The 16,456-nt window shown below is 43.2% G+C and overlaps 1 protein-coding gene across 3 annotated transcripts in view; it reads left to right on the top strand.

The window, feature by feature from the left end:
- The window catches only part of ADA (adenosine deaminase), a 63,785-nt gene that overhangs the window by 22,778 nt on the left and 24,551 nt on the right, over positions 1–16,456 (top strand). For all 3 annotated transcript variants that reach the window (XM_053250130.1, XM_053250129.1, XM_053250128.1), the window contains exons 2-5: positions 2,240–2,301; positions 4,191–4,313; positions 7,849–7,992; positions 11,073–11,188. In XM_053250130.1, the coding sequence (XP_053106105.1) occupies positions 2,240–2,301; positions 4,191–4,313; positions 7,849–7,992; positions 11,073–11,188 (445 nt within the window). The remainder of the gene's footprint in view (positions 1–2,239; positions 2,302–4,190; positions 4,314–7,848; positions 7,993–11,072; positions 11,189–16,456) is intronic.

Here is a 16,456-nt window from a genome sequence, read left to right as displayed (position 1 = left end):
CCAAGCAGAAAAACCTCTGAATACATCAAACCCATGTGAATGAGTTTTGAGTCACTGCAGTTTAATCTCGAATAAGAGTGCAAAAAACTCAAATTTATCTGTCCCCTGCTGCCTCCATTTTTCTAACCATATGGCAGTGGTATTACAATAGTTCTGCCAAACTAAAGTCAGACTTTAGTATGAGTTCAGATATAAGCTTCTATACTTTTCAAACAAGCTTCAGGAACTACTGATTAGTCCACCTATTCTTAGCACTAGAAGAACAAGGGATGCTTCCATGATAGCACTTCACTCTAGAATTGTCATCCCCCCTCTGCTTTTTAATAAGTATCCACATGATGATATTGTCAAATCATTGCAGTCCAGGTTTTTTGAGTTGTTCTCCTGCTACCTTTTTCTTTTTCCAGACCTGGTTTGTGCTGATTGTGTATTTTTCTATAAAATGCAACTGTAGTGCCAGCCTGTCTAGTAGGGACAGGCGAAGGGCTGTTAAGGCTTTTAAGGGGAAACTGTTCCTTTACACGGAAAGCCTCTTGTTTGCACGTTCAACATGTTTTTGTTTCCCAGCACAGCTAGGGCTAAATTTCCCCTTATTTAGTTAGATGCTCTTGCATGCGGCATATGTAAAGTTACTGGTTTCTTTCCATCACCCCCACCCCACTCCCTTCTTTCTTTTTGGCAAAACAGTGCTATTTCATCATAAAAGAAAGAAAAGGAGGGAAGGGGAAAATGTGCCGCTACTTCAGCTGAACAGTCTACTGCCCCACCTCCACAGGGCACCTAAGACCATCTGCTCTGCGAGGGAAGAGCAGAGAGGCAGGCAGGCAAAGACATCAGACAGCAGCTCCTGCTTCAGCTGGACTTCTCTAGGTCCCTGGTCTTAGAGAGGTCCGTAGTACTAGGGCCCGTGGAAGGGCTTTCTCTGTTGCCACCCCTTCAGTTTGGAATTCTCTCCCCCCGCCTAGATTCGGTCTGCCTCCTCCCTTTCAGCCTTTAAGATCTTATTGAAGACATTTCTTTTCTGCCAGGCATTTGCCCTTTAAATCTCTCTTTTTAAAAATTCTAAATCTTGGATGCTGTTCATGTCTGTCCACTCCCCTGAGTCTGTGGATTGGGTGGTATATTAAATCTCTAAATAGATAAATAAGACTTAGGTGATGGGTTTTGTGTTACACTGGAATGTATTTATTGCATCTTATTAATATTGTGAACCCACTTTGAGAATACCACTTGAAAATAAAGGCATACATCAGAAATTTTGGATTTGCCTTATTTTGTTCTGTATTTAAATGGTTCATCGTATCTTAGTCATCTTCATTCTCATTTCCCCAAACATTCTCCTATGATTCTGAGTTTTGTATACTATATTGTGCCTCTTGACTGCTGTGAAAAGTAGTATTTAATGTTGATTTGCAGATGTTTTGTTACACTACCATGCCGGTAACTTGAATGGGGTTTAATTGACTTCTTCTGGGCTGGATGCTATTTATACAACCTTTGGAGTGTTTTCTGTGGACTGTAAATATTTTATGTGTATGTGATGGACCCGGACTAAAAAAAAAAAGGCAAGCTAAAGACCAGTTTGTGACTAATACACATGTCGGTTAGGTTATATTAGTACAAAATCATAAGTTGGTGTAGTGTAGGGCTGGAGTGTTTGACTTAAATTGGAGAAATTAAGCTCTAATACCTGTTCGTCCACAAAGAGCACTGGGTAAGCATCGGCCAGTTCTCTCGCAGCCAGGGCACCCTCTCTTTCTCTGGCCTACTTCATAAGGCTTTTGGGAGGATAAATGTGTGAGCTGAGACCACGTGCTTCATTTTAAGCTCTTCGGAAGAAGAGTGGGATAAAACAAAGTATTGAATACAAAGATGCTCTGTGGTATCTACACACACTTGTGAACTTGGCTTTGCACTGCATTAGCCATCTGTAGTCAAACCCTGCTGTTGAGAATTCTGAAGGCTCCCCTGGAGACAAGCAGATCCATTTATAAACACATCTGCAAGTTAATTCTAGTTCTTCCTTTTTTGACCTAGGAATGCCCTATAAAGCTGTACACATATACTCGCTTGAAACTTGACCAAATTTCAAAAATAGCTTGTATTTTGGAGGGTGAGAGGAGAGAGCTGCTGTGCTAATAAACTGCACATAAAGAGATGTCATTTAATGGATTTCTCCACCTCTGCCGCAATGATTTGAATATCTAATATTCTTTACATTCTTTTTATTCTGTTCCAGGTAGAACTTCATGTCCACCTGGATGGAGCCATTAAACCAGAAACCATTTTATATTTTGGCAAGTGAGTGTATAGCATTGAGTTTTAGCTTTATCTCTTATGATCATGTATCAATTTGTATTGTTTACAGAATGTCCCTTGACCTACTATTTATTTTCAGGCAAATCAAATGAAATATACTATCATTTGGTTCAGCTTCTGTATTGTTGGCCATATTTTTTGTGTGTGCCTGTGGATGATAGGAATAGTAGTTCATCAATAGCTGGAGAGCAAAGATTGCTTACTCTTAGTCTAGGAGAAAAAAGCCTAATGTAGCAGAGTGTAGTAAGATAAGACAGAAAAAATGGATGGGTTTTACTCCTCTCTCCTGCATGAAAAAGACGCCCACACACCCTTTGTGTTAGATAACTCAGGAGGGGATATTTCTTTATCTGCCCCAGCTACAGCAGAAGTGCACAGGTAATAGCAGTGCACTGCTAATTAATGTTGTCTGGAGACATGGAGTTAAAGTTCCAGATCAATCAGGGAGATAGATTGAGACCTACATTCATCATTGCTAGCTACATACAGGAAAAGAGAAGAAGGAAGTTGGTTAGTCTCAGGTTTTCACTCTCTCACCTGAGACACAAAGGGGAAGTAGAGAAGAGAAAGCATGATCAGGGAGGAAGTGCCCTCATTGGCTGTCTCTGCCTCAAATGCCCCTAGTGTTCAATAGGTTTGCTGGTGCTAAGAGTTGATGCCAGGCAGGATCTGCATCTCCAACACTTCATATATGAACATGAGGACATATGGATCGCTTCCCCACTTAATTTGACCCTATATGGCAGTGGTGACATGGTTAACATCAGTTTGACCACCCCTTTCCCTACTGTCTAAGCTAAACAAGAGGGTGGTAGAATCTGAGAGTCAAGGAAAGCAAACTGACAAGAGGATATAAAAGCCAAACTCCATCGCAGATGGCAAACATTCAACTCAGTGTCAAACTTTCAATGATCAATATGATTTGTTTCAAAACTTTTTTCCAAATGTGAAAACCTGCCTAAAAGCTAGAGCACACTGGCAGATATTAACTGTTTATAAATACGGATTGAACCCAGCTACTGCAGCAAGATGCTAGGTAGACTTCAGCAGCTGGAGGGCAGTGGAGGTGGGGTTGGTATACCAGTGAGCTACATTGCAAAGCCAATGTATTCTGTCCATAACAAAAAACAGTTTCCACTCCATTAGAAGCCTATATGTTGCACAGGAAGGTCACTGGATTTAGAATTCCTCTTTGGCTCCTAAAGCCAAAAATGATACTTCTGTTTACTTACACTCTAGTTTCTATGCCACAAGGAAGCTGCAGAGCAGAACTAGAAAGAAGGGACAAAAAACATCTGGAATTCCTATATATAGTTTACTGGAAACTTTATCCCAGAAAAGGAAATGGCTATCTTGCCGATTAGCCATGTCATGCTTGATGGTTCTTAAGCAAACTTAGTGACCTAGCTGAGGATCCAGATTCTATACTAAAAATTCCTACATATGTCCTTTTGATTTTGTAACTTGTTGGGTTGGTGGTCTTTCTCTCCTCTTTCCCTGCCCCCCCCCCAGTAGATATGTGGTGGTCTCTTCTTTTCCCATTAACTGAAACATTTTTTGGAGTGATTTCTGGAACATTGGTAGGGAAGAGCAATTGGATTTGGGACACAGGGGCAGCTGGGGACACTGTACTGAGTACCATACGCCCATAAACCTGACTGCTGAGAAGCAAACCTGGACCTTCTCCAGTTTCTTTTACAAAAACTGTCCTCAGTGTTCTTCCTTTCACTACTTATAAGGTCAAGAAATCTCCTTTTTAGAATTAACAGATTTGAGAATTGTGGCTCTCCATCAGCACATTAAATTGATCCGATTCAAAACTAACCCCAATATACCTTTTGCAGCTGACATGTTTGTTTTTAACCTTCTAGGAAAAGAGGAATCAAGCTCCCTGCAGATACTCCTGAAGGCCTCCTGAAATATGTTAGTTATAAAGAGCCGCAGAGTTTCACAGAGTTCCTAGAAAAATTTACTTATTATATGCCAGCAATTGCGTAAGTAAAGTAACTTGCTTTTTTTGTGTGAACCACTCACAAACCTCTTGTTGGTCTCGGATGGCTGCTGTCAACCCGACAATACCAGTCAGCAGCCATTGGGAGCTAACAAGAAGTTTGCCATGTTATGGGCTTGTGATGTTGTGGCTGATGAGCAAAATTTGCTTTGTTTTTGCTCTGGCTTAGTTGATGGCAGTGTAGAGTGCAATAACATTTTGCTTGCCTATCAAAACAAAACAGTATAAACCTTCATTTGTAATGTGGCTTGGTGGTTAACACTACTCGTCCTGCTGAGCAAGTAACAGCCTGATCTATGTGACTTGCTGGTGCGTGACGACCCTGTACCCTTCCCAGAGGTAAGCAAACAGAACAGCTTCTAAAGGGTATTTAGAAACTGTCCTCCTCTTGAAGCCCTGTGTGGGCTGTTCTGGAACTGCTGGCACAAGACATGGATTCACTGGGGCCAGCACAATGTGTCTTCAGTATTGCATACTAATCTCCAAACCAGTATAACGCTGATGTGGCTGGTACAAACACCAGTGCTTCCTGATTTTGAGTTCTCGGTAAGGCCCTAATGATGAAATCTCTTCTAGTAAGTGGAATTTTGGCATTCTAATAATTGGATTCAGGCCCACACAGTGATCTAAACCACATTACAAGCTTGTTTGCTCTACTGTGGAGCCAAGCAGAGGAAGAATTTTCTAGAAATTCTTCTAGAATTTCAGTTTACCAACTCTAGAAATTTGGCTTGTGTGGCATCTTGACCTCAGCTATACTGTACTCTAACAGTAAAGTGGGTAGCTTCGTGCCAACTAGTACAGGAGTGAAACAGGGTGACCCGGAGAGAAGTGGGTGATTTCAGCATACCTCTGGGATACCCAGGATTAAGGGCAGAGCACATTCACACTGCCCTCATGCTGCTGTGACCTCCTGGCAGCATGAGAGCAGCCCTGAGTATGATGGCCTTTAGGCTCCAGAGAAGCACATGGTAACCTGCATGCTTCTTTTCAGCTTAACACCTAATGTAGGGGAGGGAAACTTAATATGGGGGGAGTTAATGGCTAACTGTTACATTCCCCCACCCAAGATCCTCTAACTTATTGGCAGATCTGTGAACCACTCAAAGGGACATTTGTGGATGATTGATTGAACTCTGAGGGAGAGTTGCTTCCTCTGATCCACATTAATTCCCTCTTAGGACTACTTATGTTGTGAAGTGGGCAAAACAATTAGGGGTGTGGTGATGGTGGAGGTTGTACACCACTAGTCACATTTTCCCTCTCCAACCCCAAGTTCCTGCCAAACTGTCATACAGTGTGCCCAGGGGCCTAAGACCCCCTCCACACACTACATCCCAGCCCCAAACCTAGAGACTATTGTACTATAGAGTATAGGAAGGGGACATCTGCATTGTTCCTCCCAAACATGTTTCATTGGCTGCATTCACATGTAATGCGAAATTGGAGTTGAGTGGGCAGAGGCTTCTGGATCATTACGTCCGAATGAATGCCAACCCCTTGGAACTCTGGTTCCACACAGAGCGAGAAGAGCTTCAGCTCTCCAAACTCCAATCTGTACCCTCAAGTTGAAGTGAGATTTGACACTCCAAACCAAGGTTTAATGCAGCCTGAATGCAGAAAAAGTTGGGCTGTGTTTCCTCAAACTGGAGTTGAGGGAGGAAGCTCCTCCTTCTCTCCTGCTGTCATTGGCAGTGCGGACTGTCCTTCATGAAAGAAGGAAGCCCGCACAGCCAGTCCCCGTTCAACTCCGCAGTCTGGCTGACTGCAGGCTCCCTGCTCCTTATTTTGTCCAAATTCAAACAGGAGAATGGGGTGGGGTGGGGGGGAGAGGAACCGCAGGTGTTGCATGGAAGTGCAGCCATTGTGCTGTTTCTCTTGACTGAATGTCTTTAAGCAAGATGTAAGCTGCTTGCACAGATTGTGTTGCTGTTTCTTAAATATTGCTTTACTATCCCTTTCCCAAGAAGTTGTGTTTGTGCTTTATTAATGTCTTTAATGTAATGTCTTAAAAGATGTAAGTACAGAACTGGGTGAAAAATGCACCTTGTCCTTCAAAAGAAACAGGAGGCGGTTCCCATCTTTATAACTGGATTGGACATACAAAATGAATACAGGAATATAAAGTTGGAAACATCACCGAAAGATGGGAGGTTCAGAGGAGGGAGCAAATGCAATCTTTGTGAAATCTATTCTCTTCTTGGAAAAGGAGTGAGTGATCAGCAAGGCTGACTGACTAGTTGACTAGTTGAACGTTAGCACTGAGTTTCAGAACTGGGTAGAGGGACTTGCATGTTTCTTTGGGGACCCATAAATCCTTCTCCCCCCTCTCCCCCACCCACTTACATGACCTACTTAAGCACCGGAAGCTCTGGCTGCTTCTCATATTGTTTGTGAAATCCTGATCTAGAAATGACTCATAACTAATCGACCCCGCCTCTAAGCATTTAGACACTCATCAACAGCAGAAATTGCAGATTAAGTTGCACAGTAGGAAGATATTGGCAAATAGAACTGGTGCGGTATAGTGGCTGAGAGACTGAGCTATGAATTGTGAAGTTCATGGTTCGGATTTGTCACACACTCCCTAGATGACCTTAGGAAAGTCATGCCCTTTAAGCCTCAGCTTCACGTCTGCAATGTGGGGATAAAAATACTCATGTGACAGCTGGGGTTCCCAACCTGCACTACTCCAGATGTTGATGAACTGCAACTCCCATCATCCCCAGCCACAAGAAATTGTAGCTGGGGTGATGGGAGTTGTAGTTCAGCAACCTCTGGGGTACTGCAGGTTAGGAACCCCTGCCTTACAGAGTTCTGGTATGGATTACAAGGCATTTTGAGCACTTAAGTACTATACAGATGCTACGTGTTTCTTATTGTTACTACAAAGAGTACTGGTCCCAAAATAGACTTGGTGCAGGGACTGTATCCCAGTAAATTCTGGGCACACTTGACTGTTTGTTTCTCCTTTAAGCATCCTGCTCAGCTAGAGCCAAAGCCACTTTGCCCCAGCACCTGTCTGAAACCTGTGTATAACTACTAATTTGCCACATGGAATGTGAAAGAAATTAGACTCCCCGCTGCAGTTAGTTGGCTGCTTAAAGATCCTGAATTTCCTCATTAACCAGTGCTTGCCTGCCTAGCAAAAGCTCAAACGGGGGAAATGTGTTTCCTGCCTTGTTCATGCCAGACATAGCTAGGCCAGTGCATCCTATTCTGGGGTTTAGAATTGGATCGGGCCATGCTTCTGTGTTTTCATAGCTTTAATGATTGTAAGCCACTTGGAGTTTTTTTGGAGAGCCAAGATACAAATATGTATCAAGAACACTTTATTGAGCTGTGGTCAGGTCAGGCTTGCAAATAAAGAAGGGCTTTAAACTTCGTGGTGCCGAGACTTAGGCCTTGGTCTGCTGGGAAGGCCCTCCACTCCGACAGCACAGCAATCCATCCTTGAGAGTCTTAACTGTTAGCTGATCACAGCTGTTTTAAAAATCGATCTTTTTACCTTTTTTCAGGGGTGACCGCGAGGCTGTGAAAAGAATTGCTTATGAGTTTGTGGAAAGGAAAGCGAATGAAGGTGTTATCTATGTTGAGGTCCGCTACAGTCCTCATCTCCTTGCCAACAGCAAAGTAGAACCTATCCCCTGGAACCAGAAAGAGTGAGTAACCTCCTAAGAGAATGCCAGCATTTGCAGTGCTAATAAGTACTACTGGCTGACAGGATGTAATTAAAGGCAATTTTGTTGTCTGGCATGGAATGCATTTCTGGTAACGCTGACACTGTGTTAATCCTCCACGTGCCTTCATATCACAGATCAGCCCAGTATCTTGCACTGGCTGTGTAGCATGCGTGATCCACATGTTGCTATCTGAGTAGGTAAGAGCTTCTTGAAAGGACTCTTCCCATGCATTTCTCACTTTCCTGGCTCAGTGCTCAAGTACTAACTGGCATGTGACTGCATATCTTCTTCTTTATATTTATTTCTCTAAGACTTACCCATGGCTAATCCCTGTGTGGCAGCTCGTGCAAGAGTTTGTGAGCAGCTGCCAGATAGCCACGGGTACAGGGAGAGAAAATGGTGGCCGGTGGGGAAGGAGAGCGGCCACGGGGGGGGGGGGGAGGGCAGAAATGAACATGGGGAAAAGAGATAGGGAGAACAAAGGGTGCAGATGCTCTGCGGCAGGTTAGATAGTATCAAAACATAGAGTACAGCTCAGCTAAAGTTAAGCACCTTTATGTTCCATTGGGGTCAACAGAAGAGAGTTTAGAGTATTTTAACTCTCACTGAAATCAACAGCAAAGTGCTTAACTTTGCCTGGGTTGTGCCTTAGGTAAGGTGTTGCACTTCTTGCAGGTCGTTATTGCAACCACTTTTTAAATTGAAGCAGCTTCTGATGGGGAAACAGCATGCAGAGTTATCAAGCAATATATAACTCCTTACCGGGCACAACAGAGATAATTCAACTCGGCTATCAAACAGAAAAGTTATTTAGGAATGTGAGCGTTTGTAACTGCTTCAAGTAGATAGTGATCTAGTAGTAAAACCTTTTAGCACCTCAAATATGACACAACACTGCTGGAGACTAGACACTTATAACTGAAGATCTGGTTTTCTTGGTTGGTTGTGCTTAATGAGTTGGCATGACTCGTATTTTTTTTAAAAATGAATTCAAAGGTCTCGGTGCTACTGCCAGTTGTAGAATGTGAAATCCAAAGTGTTTGTATTTAGAGCACCAGCAAGACATCCTCATCTGTATTTGCACTTTGGAATGCAGGCCTGGTGGCTTGTGTTTCTCCCACACATCTATCCCAAAGTCCTTTCTCTGAAAACTGTTTCATACACTGCCCTGTTAGTGGGACCTCCTGCCCTGAGTACTTTATCCATCTTTTCTGTGTGAAGCAGCTGTAAGAGTTTTTGGCAGAAGCTGCTCTTGGCTGAAGAGAGAATGACAGAGTTAAAACAGAAGAGTGTGTGTGTGTTTTATCCCGGCGGTGGGGGGCGGAATAGTAGCAGTTTTGGCTCTTATAGCTAATGGGTTGAGACCTTGCAGGTGATCTTTATAGTACTCCATTTGTTAAAAAGAATCAGAGCTCTGTCTGACAATACATTGCTAATTTTGTTTTGAACCAGCTTTGGACATAAGCTTCACAAGGTGGTGCAAGAAAATAAGGGACGAAGGAGGTGCTGGTGCTGACTTATAATTTCTGCCAGCCTGAAGCTGTGAATGCTAATAAGTCTTTCTGGGGAATATAGTGCGATCTCCAAGTGGAAGACCCCATTTACTAACAGAAGTACACAGTATATATAGCCATTATAAAATCATATCACTGGCCGCTAGACAGCCCAAACAGTTTTGCAGAGCGGCTCTCAATCTCATTTCCAAAAGAGGGGTATAAATGGCCCCTCTTCTGCTGTGATAAAACAGAGTTCTACATGAACATATTGACAATACAAGTGTGTGAAGTGTGGTATGTTCTTAATGATTAAAAAATGTTTGGAAACTACTGCATTTGAACAAAGGAAGGTCGTTCCATGACCTGGTCTATCCGCACAGCCCTACTCAGATAGACCTGGTCGTGAGAAACTCTGGGACTAGGACTGATCCTAGGTTTTTTTACCCAGGCTAAAAGTGAGGTAGGAGTGCACATTCATGCCCTTTGACCTCACCGCCCAGTCATGTGGGCATAAGCTGCCGGCAGCCATTAAAACCAGAGAGGCCAAGGGAAAGAGTGCCCTGGCCTCAGGGATCTCTATAATGTACCACATGGCTCTCATGGTGCATTGTGGGATATCTGGAGGCTGGGCTTTGTTCCCCAGGCTTCTAGTTGGCCATGCTGCAGCGGTGATCATGTGAGCTGCATGTCTTGCCCAGACCCAGAGGTCATGTGGAGGAACATAGGAATGATCCTTCCTCCCCCCCCCCCCCCGTCCTACATGCAGTGGTCGTTGCTCTGGAGTTTCAGTGGGGTGGGTGGTCAGTTAGCGAGAGGTGGGCTACCTCAATCCTTGGGAACAGCAGGGCAAATCTGAGTGGGGTTAATGTTAAAGGCTGAACGAATGTTGACCTGAAACATACCACTGGCACTGAACAAAAGCACTGCCTTGGGAGGGGTTTTCATACTCCTTTGAATGTCCTGAAGCTTCTTCCAGCTTCTAGGGTGTTCCTTTAGGCAGTGATATCCTCCAGTGGCCAGGCTATTGTTTCAGATGAGCTGAATAGCCTAAGGGAGGTGATTAGTGTGGGGGCGGGGGGAGCGGCGGGGGTAGATCATCCCTTGGAGATTGTACTCTGGTCCTCAGTGTGCATTGTATACATTGTACAAGTGGTGGAGAAATGGGTTTTACACTTGGATGGGAAGATTGCTCTATAGAGACATTTTACTAGTGATTCCCTCTAATTTCCTGAGGGAGGTTTCGTAGGATATGCATAGCAAGTTGCTTCTTCCATGTAAGGTCTTCCCAAGTTATCTGTGTTCAGCCCTCTTGTATTCCAGAGGGGAGAGGAACATGGCTGTCGAACCATCTATTGCCAGATTTCTTTCTGTTTGGTCTCTGGTAATGCCAACATGGGCTTGGGAATACCTGGGAGACCCGTAAGCCTATCGTTCTGGGACTGAAAAAGAGGGTTACTCCTAACACTTTGAGATGCAGCCAGCCTGGGGATGTGGTCATTGAGCAGTGATCATGGGGGAAATGAGATACTAACTGTGCACTCTTTCGCTCTCTGTTTTACACAGGGGGGACCTTACTCCAGATGACGTGGTTCACCTTGTTAATGAAGGCTTAAAACTTGGAGAGGAGAAATTCGGCATCAAAGCCCGGTCTATCCTCTGCTGCATGCGCCACATGCCAAGTAATATATTACAGTTCGCCTGTGGCTCTGCTTCCTACTTTTCCGAATCTGTGTCTTTCTGTCTCTCTCCTGTTCCCCCAGTGCACACACTGGCCCTGTTCAGATGTAATGTGGAACTGTGGGTTCAGTACCCACCCCGCCCCACTCTCCCGTCCGCTTTCAGACATTCGGGAGAGGGGCCTCTCTGCAGTCAGACAGATTGCAGAGAGGTGGGGTGCTGGTTGTGCCTCTTCCTTCTTGGCAGGACGGCCTGCACAGCCAATCAGACCAGAGGGAGGGATGAGCTTCCTCCCTCAACTCCACTTCCATGGGGCCCAAACTGAGGCTCCAGCATTTGGATCTAATGCTGATGCCACAGAAATGGAGTTTGCAGTGCCCAGTTCTGTGGGGGTTTGGGGAGGGAAAACTCCAAATGGAGTTTGAGGAGGGAGGTGAAGGGACCTCCAATTTCCTATTGCATCAAATTCAGTAACTGTAAAGACTCTTCAGAATCTAGTACTTCTGAAACATATTGAAGTAATTCTTCATTGTGGTTTAGATGCTAACATAACCTGAATAACTATTACTGCTGAAGAGTGGTACATGGAAGAGAGAAATATTGACCAAGTAGAGGCAGAAGGCCTTTCTCTAGCCATGTGTACAAGTCTTCATATATTCTCTCTCTCTCACTCACACACACACACACACACACACACACACACACACACACACACACGATACACATAATGAATGAGAAACTTGTACAGATGACTAATCAGGTTGATTCTGATTTTGTGACTCTTGTAGTGTGTAAAATTAGTTGAGATATAGGTGACTTTTATTTAAGTAAAAAATTGAGACCCTGCACTGAATACAGTATTGCACAGCTGCTTTACACTTGACAGGGGGAATGTTTTTGTAGGCCCCAACAGTCTCTGTTTAGCTAGGTGAGTGGTATTTGAGTGCCCCTTTAACCTTTCGGGTCACTTGTCCCAGAGAAAGTCAAAGCATTTGCTATTCATTGCAAATTTATATCAGTTGTGATCTTCATCGGTTCTGCCAAGTCTGCTCTGCAAGATATATTGGGACTCTTTGTGGACAACACGGGTAAATTCATGACCCCCCAAAAAACTTGTGAAGTGGCTGCATGTGGTGTTTAGACTATGATGGTGTGGCCAAATGTGTGCTTAATGTAAGGATCCACAAGATGGATGTAAATAGGAGCAGATTCTTGCCGATCTAAGGTAAAGTGTCTATATTGGTTGACATCCTGACTAATGCAGCAAAGGAAGGGCACATCCAGCGAATGCAGACTATAATGGCACAGGTGTTTGTGTGGCGAGGAGGTGGGCAATTTTCCTTTCCATCTGAATTGCCTTGTGCTACCCCAAAGTAAGTTTGCTGTGTATCCCTCAGGGGTGCTCATTTGGGTGGCACTTCAGAGGGAAGAGGAAATTGGTAGAAGTTGCCACCCCTCCCTCTGTACTGGTGTAGTCTGGAATGCTGCACTTGCCCTTTGGTCTGGATGCTTGCCTCTCTTCTTCACTGATCCAAATAAGTGTTGTCTGGCTTTGGATTGTACCTTTTTTTTTTTAAAGGACCAACATGGCCATCTATGAATTTGTAATCTTAAAAATGTTTGCTTGACTGACTTCCTAGTAAATTCTTATAGGATTCAGAACAGATAAGAATGATGTTCATATATGAAGAGTGCTGTAATTGGTCTTGAAGTTTATCATTTATCTTTTTAAAATATATATATTTGTTGGAAAAATGGAAAAGACTCACTCTTGGCTATCCCTGAGAAATATGCAAGACTTATACCTTTGTTTCCGATCACCTTCATATGCCGAATTTCTCCAACTGTGCAAACAGTCAGTATCTTGGCATACTTAATGCTTGTTTGTACATCTGCTAGTAACTGGCTAAAACTTCAAGTACTTATCTGTGTAAATTTTACTCGTTGTATAGCTGTGGCTATGCTTAAACAAACATATGCTCTTGATTCTGTGCTAGTTCAGGCAAATATAACTCTTAATATTGGAATATTTTGGTTTCCATTTTCAGAGTTTTATCATTAAGAAGCTAGCATAGGGATGTCTGATTACACACTATGAAGTCTGGACAACTTTAGTAGCAGCAAAACAAACTTTTAAAACCTTGTAGAATAATGCCTTACTTTCTGGAATAAAATTTGTTGGTATTAGAGATCATAACTTATCACCTTTAAAAGAAATAGTAACCTGAGAACCAGAATCAGTTCAATGTACTTGACGTTTTTGGAATTATGTACAAGTTTGGGGTGGTTATTTTATTAAGTAATGGAACTTACACTTTCCTGAGTTGTATTGTGAGCATGCTTAAAGAAGCACAACAGGTGTATGTTAATTGATAACTTGCTATCTTATCTCTGCTTCTTGCTTTCTGCCAAGGTGAAGAACGCCATTGGTTTAAAACACATTATGTTCTATGTTAGGGTCAGCATTTCACCTAATCACAGATTGCTCTGATCTAATGAGAATATTCTGTCTCCAAGTTCTGTGAGTGCAGCAGTAAATTAAAGATAATATTAATGAAACCTTGCCCATGCAGAGAAACTTTGGCAAATATTTTCAAACCAATGCAATGAAGTTGGTAATGATGGTCTGATACCTGTTTACAGCCCCAGCCTATGCAGAATTGCTTGATTTCAGTAGGCTTGGGCACACTCATCTCTGCATCAGTTTGGGCTGCACACTTAAATGAAACTTCAACCAACATACAGATTCTCTATGAGCCTCTTGATCCAATCGGTCTTGTTTGGCTTTTTAAAGTGGAAGATCCTTATCATGAATCTTCCATGCCATGTTTGAGTTCTGGAGGCAAGATAAGCTGCAATATAGATTCACATATTTTCATACCTGAGTCTACTGTTACTTTGCTTGTCTGTAAGACAGGTATTCTGCTTGTCCAGAACTAAAACAACTAAAGCAGCTTTCAGGCCAGCAGTAGAACTGTATGGTGAAAAGTAGGGATGTGCACAGAATACTTGTGTTCCGTTAAGAGCTCAGAACGCAAATGCCTGGAACATTCTGTCAGAACAACTGGTTGAGCCGGTGGTTCCAACGGAACGAGCTCGGAACATTCTGAGCGCCATTTTGAAGTCCAAATTGGCCTTGCAAGACTTGACACGTTCGGACTCAGAATGGAGTTCTGTTGCAAGCTCTGAACAGTCCTTCATTTGAAGGGCATTCTGTTCAGAGCTCAGAACACTTGGAACTGCCAGTTTTGAGTTGGAACGTTCTGAGCTTGTAACATCCCTCGTGTTTCAAGTTAAAAACAAAACAGATGGCCAAAAGGTTTTGTTGAAGCAGCTGTCTACCCAGTTGTTTCGATGGAACAATTTTCAAAACATTTCGAGTGTTTCAGCCGTAGGGAACAATGGCGAAACTCAAAACACCCTCTTGTTCCCCATGGGTAGCTCCTAGGGACACCAAAGTGGGTTGGGTGGTAGGGCAGGTTGGGTGCTTCCTACCACCCAACCCACAAAATGGGCAAGCAGGCAATTTTAAAGGGATTTTTAACCTTGCCCCCAAACCCCAATGGACACTTTGCTTCTCAATCCTTTTTTAAATACATTTTGAAATTGCCTGGGTTCCCTCTTCCCTCCCCCCAACCAATGAGGGCACAGTTGCCCATGACAACACTTGATTTATATGATCACAAGCCAACCAAGAACATCGCAAGCCAATCAAAGCCAGTGCCAGAAAACCAACCAGCAAGGGAAAAACAGGCCTCCAAAATGGCGCATGAAACATTTTGAATCGAAACGGGGTTGTTCTTTGTTCTGAGCTTGAAACAGGCTCTTTATTTAAAGGGTGTTTTTATTTTGAGCTCGAGACACTTGAAATGGCCTATTTTGAGTCAAAACATTTTGCACATCCCTAGTGAAAAGCATGCATGAGTCTTATAACTGCTTCTCTCATAAACACAAAGTAATCTTAGGTGGATTTAACTAGGATTTTATTCAGAACAACTCCAGTTTTTCCTTCTTCCCTTCCCCTTTTTTTCCTTTGACTCCACACACCCCACATACATTCTCTCAACAGGCTCCCCACTGGACAAACTTCTCAATGACACAACATAAAAGATTACTAGATATAATGCAGTAAGCCACTATAGCTTTCTCCTGAAAACATCTTTCTGAGGGAGTCCTATGCAGTAAAGTCCAGCCCTTGTTTTTCAGTCTAGCAGCAATGTGATTCTGTAACATACACTTGTATTTGTACTGTTAAACAGTACTCCAGAATAGCTGGACTAAATAGGCCAGTCTCTGATGAACCCTTTTTTGAGACTTACGAAGGAGTCTATTGGCAAAAGTACTTTGCGAAGAACAACTTTTTGTGTGCAGTTAACTGCCATATGCACTGTGACCTGAAAAGAGAATTTGCTTTCTAGAACATGTCCTCCTTTATTGTTCTTGCTGTTAGTTGGCTCAGGGTATCAGTGAAAGAACCTTTGCAACCAGAGATAAGATAATGATTCCCTTTCAAGGGACCTGATGTCTGTGACTTTCATGCATGGTTTAGGAAAAAGCATGCAAGCTGGCTGTTAGACTATTGCACCTATGTTTTGCTGCGTGGATCTTGTGTAAATGGTCTCTGGGATCAATGAAGACCATCTTCTTGACTGTATCCTGCATTCCTCAATTTCACATAGCATGCAGAGCAATAGCATAGCATATTGAAGCTTGTTCTTGCTGGCTGCTCCACTACGGTGAAACTCTGTTCCCTTTAGGGGTCTGAAGTCCAAGCATTGTACTACATACCTTGAAATGGGATTCAGTAGCTAGAGATTAATAGGTATCTGGCAACTCTTATTTTCTGTTGTGTTGTAGTGTAGTTTCCATAAGGCTCACCTTAAGTGGCGCAGTGGGGAAATGCTTGACTAACAAGCAGAAGGTTGCCAGTTCGAATCCCCGCTGGTACTATATCGGGCAGCAGTGATATAGGAAGATGCTGAAGGCACCATCTCATACTGTGCGGGAGGAGGCAATGGTAAACCCCTCCTGTATTCTGTCAAAGACAACCACGGGTTTTGTGGGTGACAGGAGTTGAAATCGACTTGACGCTACACTTTACTTTCCATAATTAGTTCCGTACCTTGGGAAGTGGCCTGTATTAATAAATTATATTAATAAAGCTACATCCGTGGCCTACTAAATGGTAGTAATTTACGTCCTGACTGAGGTGGTGCACGTGTTACTTGAGATGTGCCCATACAGCGGAAGCCTTCAATGAAGGCAGCTAT

This window comes from Hemicordylus capensis, chromosome 4 (assembly GCF_027244095.1).
Source record: "Hemicordylus capensis ecotype Gifberg chromosome 4, rHemCap1.1.pri, whole genome shotgun sequence".
NCBI lineage: Eukaryota > Metazoa > Chordata > Lepidosauria > Squamata > Cordylidae > Hemicordylus > Hemicordylus capensis.
The sequence above is the reverse complement of the archived record's forward strand: the minus strand, read 5'-3'. Positions and strand labels throughout refer to the sequence as shown.